The sequence below is a fragment of the Onychostoma macrolepis genome, chromosome 08, assembly GCF_012432095.1.
Source record: "Onychostoma macrolepis isolate SWU-2019 chromosome 08, ASM1243209v1, whole genome shotgun sequence".
In the NCBI taxonomy this organism is placed as follows: Eukaryota; Metazoa; Chordata; class Actinopteri; order Cypriniformes; family Cyprinidae; genus Onychostoma; species Onychostoma macrolepis.
This window is the reverse complement of record NC_081162.1, coordinates 14,811,626-14,821,482: the sequence shown is the minus strand read 5'-3', so window position 1 is coordinate 14,821,482 and position 9,857 is coordinate 14,811,626. Positions and strand designations below refer to the sequence as shown.

The window sequence follows — 9,857 nt, the reverse complement described above, 5'->3', positions numbered from 1 at the left end:
AGAGGCCCTCAGTCGGAATCATACAGCGAACTACATTACCCATAGTTCTCTGCTGCTGTGTGAGCCGTAGAGGAGGAGCATGCCGGGTGTGTGCAAGCCGTTACCGATGGGAAGATGGTGGAATCTGGAGCAGCAACGTGCACGATACTCCGTCCCAAACATTTCCAAAAACATTTACCATCACAACCTGGCATTAGATATCGGTTACCTGGGGACAACCATAGATAATAAATACTAAAACTAAGGCTGAATTCTAAGTATTTTGATTTCGGTGCGAGGCGCACCTTTCATTGGTGGTGCCTAAAGCGTGGGGCCAAACTGCACAGATCACAGTATTTTGATACTCTGGGAAGGACTTCTCGGCTGGACTTCTTCTTGCTGATAAACTGTTGACTGTCTTCAGCTTCTTGTTCTGTACAATCTGTTTCTTTTGGGCTTCGGTGTTTTGGAGCGGCTGTCAGAATGCCACGAAGCAAAAAGGGGAAACGCGGTGGGAACAGTTCGAGTAAGGGTGAGTTTAACACCTCCTGCTGTCACAGACTATATAAGTTAAACATGGTCACACGACAAAATATCACCAAGCGATAGTTTTGTCTTTTCTTCCAGCAACATATCTTTAGAACAAGATCAGTGTACTTGCATAATTGCGAATAATTGATTTCATAGAATTTGTCGGTAACGTTACTTAAAACTATTGTTTTGAAACCATTGGTAAAGATTTTTTTGAATTGTAAGCATAAACCTCACTATATTATGGCATAGTTATGCTTAAACAATAAAATTAAGTAACATTTAAAAATACGACTACATGCCATGCTTGTTTGGGTGACATTTTAGAGCAGCTGTAAACTTGAGTTTTTGATGATTATTTTTTTCCTCCATTTATTTACTTTACGATTTCAAGCAAAAATATGGAACTTATGCATTAAAGCTTTGATTTGGTCTTGCTGATGTGGCTGCAACCATTTCATACAGTTTGCCTAAGCGCCAGTCTTCTAAAAACTTGAATGCAAAATACTTAACAATGATTATTTTAGAAACCGTGTTTGCTCTTTATATTAGCAGTAAGGATAGAAGCAAAGTGATTGACTGTCAGGGTTATTCAGTCTGTAGCATGACAGGTGAAGCTCATGCCTGCTCGTGTATATTTAGCCCAAGTGTCACGGAGTCGCGAAAACCTTCCCTTCCCGAGCCACTCACGCGAGCTGCATGATTAGATACGATTCATTCAACTAATTAGTAAAGTTGCATTCAACTATTTGTCTCAATACGAAGATTGGGTTTCCGTTTAAAAAAAGAAAATGGTTTTGATAAGTTCACACGCAGACTCTCATCACGTGCAGCGTCAGCACGCATTCCTCGTGCGTGTGTACCGCCAGTCAAATCAGATCCGGTGTTTGATGATACTCAATGCAAACATGGCAAAAACGGGTCTCTTTTGTGACGGGACTTACTGCTGCCAGTGCTGAAGAGTTATTTCTCTGAATGACTGTCAAATTTTCTTAATGAACTTATATGTTAATGTCATGCTGAAAACAAAACAAACAGGAAAAACAAAAAACAGTTTAAACCAGCCTACGATGGTTTGCTGGTCTTAACTGGTTTCAGGTGGTTTCACAGCTGCACTTGTGGATATGGTGAATTCTCATTCTGACAAGTTGAAAAATGGACTGGTCCTGACTAAAAGCAGACTGACAGGGGTGTGTTTCCCAAAAGCATAGTTAGCTAACTATGGTCGTTAGTTACATTGAACTCTATTGGTAACGATTGAACTTGCGACCATATTTGCTTTTGGGAAACGCACCTTTGGAAGAGTCATTTGAGGCAACTTCAAAGCGCATGAGTAGCATTTCTTGTCAGCTGGCTTTGTCCTACAGTTAAATGTTTGAAAAGTCAAACTGATCTGATATAAGACCTGATTTAATCTGTCTCTTCCTCCTGTTCACTGAGCAGGCTCACTTCGACAGGAAGTGCTTCAGCTGCAGTTGTCAAAGACTGCCCTGTCACGTGCAGGTAGCGTGACCTGATCTTGATTGTGACCTCATGCCTCTCACCCCATTAATATTTAATGAACTGCATGTGAATATGCATTCATGTGTATTTGTTTACATCTCTCATTTGTCTAATGCCTTTCATGACTCGAGAACCAAAATGCCCTAGAAGCATCTATCACTTCTGCTTTTTTGTGAAAGCAGACTTCTAGATCAGTGTTTCCTAACTTTTTTTTTTCTTTGGTCAAAAGTACATCCACAGTCCCATCAGTAAAGGTCAACTACTACTTCATTGGTACTAAACCATAAATGTGCTCCTTTTTACTCCTCTATTAAACTGGAAATCATTAATCATTATGATTTGAGGCTGTTATTGTCTCGCCAAGAAGCTTTTTCACTAAGGTAGCTAAAGTTGTCATTCATTGTTCTTTGAGCAATCATAGAGAAACTGGGATGTTTAACAAAAGTAGTCATTTGACCTTTTCATGGTGGAATTTAAATACTAAAGTCCCCCCTGCTGCTTGGGAATCACATGTGTCCAGTCTGTTGCAGGTTCAGCTCTACTGAGTGATGAGGCTTCTGGAAAGTACTGGAACTCAGTCAAAATATTTGGACTAACTGTTTCTATCCACATTTTGACTCTGCAAAGTATGAGGCTACTGTTGATTGTCTCAGATTTGTTTTTTTATAAATTTACGACCATTCCAGACCCCTCCTCCACATGGTATTCATCCTCTGCTGAATGCACTGCTGCTTCCCATCTCATTCCTGCTGATATGTCTTGTTATGCTGATGCATGTATTGGTACTGCCATTTTAATGTCTATTGGGATGGCACATTCATATTGATGAGATATTGATGAACTCTTAGTTTGAGTCCTTTTTAGTTCTATAATGGTCTTCTGACTTTATTCTGAATTAGTTTTTTCTTAAATCTGCAAATCAGTGAACCAGTTTTTGAAACATTTGTTTAGTCATTTATTTATATTTACTAGTACTGCTTTTGAAAAGTTTGGGGTCATTATTACTTTAAATTTATCAAGGATGCATTAAATTGATAGTGAAGACATTTATGTATTTTAAATAGAATCTAAAAAGAATGCATCATGCCTTCCACAAAAATTTTTTTTTTTAAACATGGATAATAAGAAATGTTTTTTTTTAGCACCAAATCAGTATATTAGAATGATTTCTGAAGGATCATGTGAGACAGAAGACTGGAATAATGAATGCTAAAAATTCAGCTTTGCCGTCACAGGAATAAATTCAAAAATATTTTACAACAGAAAACTGATATTTAAGTTGTAATAATATTTTACAGTGTTACTGATTGTACTATATTTGTGATCAAATAAATGTGTGAACATAACAGACTTAGATAACAATTAGATATGTTAAGCAGACCAACTTACAAATGAGTCACATCTTTGCAGACTAATCGAGTTAAATCATGATTGAATCAAACTTATCATATCATTTTAGACGATATCTAATTAGGCTGTTTTAAATATAACACAATAGATTGAAAAGGTTTGATTGAATCTTTTCAAATGTATGAACTGCATGACCTCTCTTTCACAGATTAACCTGATCACTGAAAAGATCTGATTCGGTAGATTCATGATCCAGAGTGGATCAGTGCAGAGAGGATATTTCTCCACCTTAATCTGTCTTCCTGGTTTTAATTATCAAAATTGTTTTATTCACTACCTTTTCATTTTTAAGCATACTATTTACAAATCCTCATGTTTCTATTACTGACACTTTCATGTTGAACTAAAGGTCTGCTGTTACCTCAGGGGGAAGCAGGTGGGCCTTTGTGTGTGTGTTTATATGTATGTATGTATGTCTTTGAGAGAGGCCACAGTGAACTTTGACCCAATTCAGAGATCTAGGTTTCTGGGTTGCTGGTTTGCTGAGAAGTGAATATGTGAGCGTGAAAGAGGTTTTTATTTGGTTTTCTGTATAGTCACACTTTAAGTTAAAGTCAATTGGAGACTCTTCAAATTACCAAAACTAAGGTTTTGCAATCCTACGTGTGAACTTTGTGGACAGTTAAAACACACAATCGCTCTATAACACATCCATCTGACTAATATATGATCATTCCCATCCTTTAGTTAAATAAACCATTAAATTAATGTTTACTGTGTATCTCTTCATCATGTCTTTCTCTCACTGTTTTAGGGAGAAATGGGGTGAGAGGCGAGTCTGGTGTGAGTGATGATGATTTGGCATCGGAGGTTCTCAGTCACTGCAGCAGTGCCAGTGAGAGTGCATCAGTCATAGAGGAGGGCACAGGTACCCATCATACAAGCACAAACCTTATCACAAATATATATATCATGCAAAAAGTAAAAACTAAAAAAAACCCATCCACACACTGACTCTCTGTGCTGTGCAGGGGAGGTGGTAGATGAACAAACTGCTCAGGAAGAAACAGAAGACAAACTGAAGCAATGCATTGACAATCTGATGGACAAAAGGTATCAATACGCTGACACGCAGCAGTGAGCAATGCAAGCAGACACACATACACACACACACACACACACACACACACACAGTTACTGAAAACTAAATGAGCTTTGCAGCTGTTTCACTCTTATCTTTTATATGTTTTTCAGTGCTAAGACCCGTCTGGCTGCACTAGAAAGTCTGCGCTTAGTGTTTTCTTCCAGAGTCCTGTATGAGTTTTTGTTAGAGAGACGTTTCACCATCAGTGACTGTCTGGAAAGGAGCTTGAAGAAAGGTGGGAATTAGGACTTAATTTTTGTGTTCACACATGTCAAAGTTAAAGTCAATGGGACACTTTTTAGATTGTTACAACTAAGAGCACAGAGACCGGTTTTGCAGTCTTGCATGTGTTTGTTTTCTCTGAGCACTGAAGTGAATCTGCTGGATATAGAGAGAGGGAGAGTTATCTAAAAAAGGTAAGTAATCCATACATGTAAGAGTACAAGCTCTGTAAGGATAAAAAGTATTTATAGATTATTTATTTTTTATTTTTCCTACAGTGCTTGTACTTAGTTTCTGACATGTATGTATTACTTATTCACAAAAGATAACTTGTATAACATTTATAGAATTAAAATAAATAAATAAAACTAAGAAAGGCAAAAATAAAACATGAGTTTTGATCTAAAAACAAACTAGTCTGCGTGCTTCTACACTCCAAAGCTATCAGAAATTTATTACCACTCTTCTTTCAAAAGCAAACTGTAAATTTATCATATAGGGTAAAAAATAAAACTTGATTGAGGGCAGTGGTCCAAAAGTAAATGTTGCATTATATCCAATTACTTTATATTAAAGGGTTAATCCACCCCAAAATGAAAATTTTGTCATTTAATTACTCACCCTCATGTCGTTCCAAACCCGTAAGACCTCCTTTCATCTTCGGAAAACAATTTAAGATATTTTTGTTGCATTCTGAGAGCTCTCTGACCCTTCCATAGACAGCAATGGAATTAACACGATCAACGTCCAGAAACGTAGCAAGGAGTTTCTGTAAAATAATCCATGTGACATCAGGGGTTCAACTGTAATTTTACAAAGCTACGAGATTACTTATTGTGCGCAAAGAAAACAAAAATAACAATTTTATTCAACAATTCGTCTCCTCCGTGTCACCATAGCGCCATTTTGGAAAGTAACCACTGAACGCAAACTGTATGCTGTTCTGTGTCAGACGCACCAAACGATATATTATTTTTGTTTTCTTTGCGTACAAAAAGTATTCTCCTAGCTTCGTAAAATTACGGTTGAACCCCTGATGTCACATGGATTATTTTACTGATCTCCTTGCTACATTTCTGGACGTTGATCGTGTTAATTCCATTGCTGTCTATGGGAGGGTCAGACAGCTCTGAGAATGCATCAAAAATATCTTAATTTGTGTTCCAATGATGAACAGAGGTCTTACGGGCTTGGAACAACATGAGGGTGAGTAATTAATGATACAATTTTAATTTTGGGGTGGAGAAACCCTTTAAAATATTATATCAAATTTCAAGACTGATTTCTCTTACTTTGCAAATAAACTGACTTGATTAAGTGTCTTTTTCTTTAGGTGGAGGAGAGGAGCAGGCTGCTGCTGCTACAGTGTGCGCTCTCTTGTGTGTGCAGCTCGGGGGTGGAGTTGAAGGTGAGGAGGGCTTTAAGATACTCCGCCCCGTCCTCAGTTCCATTTTGATTGACAGCTGTGCCAGCCTGTCAGCTCGACAGAGTGTAAGTTGATGCCTCAGTATATGTCTATAAACCTTTATTTGTTTGATTCCATTAACACTTAAGATGGGATTGTTTACTTATCTCACTTTTTGTCAGTGCGCTCGAGCTCTGGGTATGTGCTGCTACGTGTCTGCCTCAGATGACGCAGAGGTATGATCAGCTCTTGTAAATTTCATATGAATATTTATAGATCTGCATGTTCATAGTAGTAGTATCATCTATCTTTTTCCTCCTGTCTTTTTCAGGACCTGCTAAAATCTATTGGTCATTTGGAGAGTGTGTTTGTGGGTGCATATCCCCTGGGTGATGGCACTCTGCCGTCTGTCAAAGCCGGGATCCCTGCGCTCCATAGCGCCGCCCTTCAGTCTTGGGCTCTGCTTTGCACCCTTTGCCCTGCATCACGTATCAACACCATTCTGAACCAGTGAGTTTGAATTGCAAAAAAAAAAAAAAACACATCTTTGTCCAAATAGGCAAAAGGTTGCAAAAAAAATAATGGCCTGCACTCTATAAAGGTGATAAAGGACAACAGAAAAGCAAATGCGAGAGAAACAAAACTTTACTGAGGACTACAATGCTTGTTTCGATAATGTTTGGACCCACAAATCTACCCACATCTCCTTGCTGAACATCTGTAAAAAAGAACTTAAACAATTAAAAACTACTTTTTTTATGCTCTCATTATTTCTTATATCCCTCCTTGTTCTAGCTTGTACTATTATTCTATAACTTTGTATTGCTAGCACCTCTCATGTTATTGCTTCCTTGAGATTAATTGTTTTTGTATTCCTCATTTGTAAGCCACTTTGGATGAGTGTCTGCTAAATTAAATGTAAATATGACCTGCTATTTAGTAATTAGGCATTGAAGGTGGTCTTATGACCAAAATGTTTGCCATTCTTCTGTGAAGCTTTGGTTATTATTTCACATCTTCTTTTTTCTTGTATTTTCACTTTTATAGTGTATGGGCCTTTTTGTTGTTACAAAGCCACAATCCAAAAAGGTTTTGTTATCTAAACCACAGTGAATACAAAAGACATAATATTTTATGTAATGCTTTCATCAGAGTGAGAAAAAAGCCATGTGACAACACCCAGATTGAATAGATAGACTTATTTGTCTGTAATATAATCTATCTCTTTGTCTGTCTTTTAGCCACTTGCCACGTCTACATGCCTGTTTAGAAAGCAGTGAGGTGAACTTCAGGATTGCTGTGGGAGAGACCATCGCCCTGCTGTATGAACTGGGACGGGACATTGATCAGGTGTGTGTTGTGTAATGCTGAATAGGTTTGAGTGTCAGGACGATGGCAGTGTACGTAATATGTGTGGTGTTTCAGGAGTTTGAGTATGAGGACTGCGAGGCATTGTGTGACAGTCTAAAGAACCTGGCCACTGATGGAAACAAACATCGTGCTAAAAATGACCGCAGGAAACAGCGCTCAGTCTTCAGAGAGGTGCTGCACTACATTGAGGTGAAAGGAGAACCACAAGTCATGCCTTTTTGTTTTTAAATAACATGTCAGTTTATTATATACAAATATTTTATAGCAACTTTGCATGCAGGGCTAATAAGCCAAGTTGATCCAGGACTGTTTTAGATGATTATGGTTTAAAAATATACTGACATCTGACCAAACTTTCCCTCCTATTTTCAGAATGAAGATTTCACAGAGGAGAAGATTCAGTTTGGGATTGAGGCCATCTACATTGATGGCTGGATGCGCCGCAGGATTTATGATGCCTTTAAGGAAGTGCTCGAGTCTGGAGTCAGACACCACTTACAGGTTAGGAGGACCAATTGCAGCTCACCGTTGTCATCATGATTGGCATAAATAACACTGTAGTACTATAAAAATTCAGATTTTTCCCCAGTCAATTAAGTCATTTAAATAATTGATATTTGAATCTATGCACAAGATTTTACCAATGATTTTGTGTGATGTTAGTGATTTACTGGATAAAGATTTTAAAAGTATTTATTGCTCTCAATTTCCACTGTAATAAATTTTAGAACTTGTCATTACTAGAAACATATTCTTTATAAAATACTTATGGTATTTTAAGATTGTGTTTTTGTAGACCATTTGTAGTTATTGTTCCTTATTTTAGTGGGTTTTTTTTTACTTGTTTTAAATCATTTAAAGTCATCTTGAGGCTCCCTTTGAGGTTTTTTGAGCACACTGTACAGGCCCCCGCCCCATGTTTGAGAACCACTGTTCTGTAGTGTTTGTTACAATGAGTTTTTGTGTCTTATTTTTTTTTTTGTAGTTTAATCCTTTGTTGAGGGATATTTTTGGACTTGGACCTCCTCTCATCCTGGATGCGTCTGTCAAAGCCAGCAGGATCTCCCGCACAGAGAGGGTAATCTTAAACCTTTCGCTTATAAATGTAATAAATAACAGTGACACTGACATGAAGAAGTCTTATTTTGCAGCTTTAAGTCAGATTCAATTGATTTTGTCAAAATCTGCCATAAAATGCAAATTAACTCAGAACTGTTTCATTCATTAAGGTTTTGTGTGCATATTTATATAACTTTAATTTGTCTCTTCACAGCATCTGTTTAACTCTGCTGCATTCAAAGCCCGGACTAAATTAAGGAACAAAGTGAGGGACAAACGTGCCGATGTGATGTGAGGATGAAGGCGACAGAGAGAAACACTACATCCTTAAAATCCCCACGGCTCACTTGAAATTATAGTTTGACATACTGCCAAGCCAGTGACTTGACAATGGACATGCGTGACTGTCTGTCTGAGTGAGTGTGAGTGTGAAAGGCTGGGTGTGTGCACACGTGTGTATGCGGTGTTGTGTTTTTATTTAACATCACATTGTGAAAGCTAGGAATCCTACAATTAAACCAACATGAAATATAACAACCTCTTGTAAGGCTGAATTCAGCTTTTCTGTTGAAACCTGTTTTACCTCCTCAAGTGTTTTTTGGAAAAAGAGAATTTTTATTATTGAAACATCAACTTTTTACAGATCTGTGACAAACAAAGAGGCCAAGAAAAATTAATTCTTTGTAGTTTTTCTATATGCATTTTATAAGTGGACTATGCTGATGCACCTATGATCTGCTGATGCAAACAAATGAAAATACATCTTTGACTGCAGGTTGCCAGAGTTAGTTATTAGTTATTAATTCTACTGATCTTCTGAAAAGGTTATTTTTATTTTTTTGGCTCAGTGTGATGCAGTCAACTATGGTTCTTACATCATTGTACCTTCACCCCTGAAAGCTCGTGTCTGCCCTTTTAGATCATGCTTTCAACATTACTTTTGAATTTATTTTGAAATATGAAAAACCATGTCATAAGTTTTCTTTGAAGCAAATGTACTGTATGCAACAGCAGGATTTTGGAAGACAAAACACAAAATAAATTATGTAATTATCCTTCACAGAGTTGGAAGTCTTTTTGACAGACACAAATGTATTTGTAGTAAGACATGGCTTTCATTAAAAACAAATTATGAGGAAAGTGTGATGACTAGAACTGCACTACAAATCTCAGCCTGGTTATTTGATTACATATCGTTAAAATGTGTTGTTTGATACAGTCAGTTTAAACATGTACATTTATTGTTCGTTTGCTATTATATTCCATTATAAGTAACTTTCATTAGGGTCATGC

The 9,857-nt window shown here is 37.3% G+C and overlaps 1 protein-coding gene across 2 annotated transcripts; it reads left to right on the top strand.

Moving 5' to 3' along the window:
- Window positions 1-101: 101 nt before the first annotated feature.
- On the top strand, window positions 102-9,628 carry ifrd2 (interferon-related developmental regulator 2). Of its 2 annotated transcripts, XM_058784191.1 has the most exons (13): window positions 102-511; window positions 1,954-2,013; window positions 4,178-4,291; window positions 4,395-4,476; window positions 4,618-4,742; window positions 6,063-6,220; window positions 6,317-6,370; window positions 6,466-6,644; window positions 7,376-7,484; window positions 7,560-7,694; window positions 7,878-8,006; window positions 8,491-8,583; window positions 8,779-9,628. In XM_058784191.1, exons 1-13 carry the CDS (start codon window positions 463-465, stop codon window positions 8,857-8,859), a joined length of 1,368 nt encoding a protein of 455 aa, XP_058640174.1. In that variant the 5' UTR covers window positions 102-462; the 3' UTR covers window positions 8,860-9,628. The 2 variants fall into 2 exon arrangements, with proteins under 2 accessions (XP_058640174.1, XP_058640175.1); XM_058784192.1 differs by lacking the exon at window positions 1,954-2,013 and having other exon boundaries at window positions 103-511.
- The last annotated feature ends 229 nt before the right edge of the window (window positions 9,629-9,857 follow it).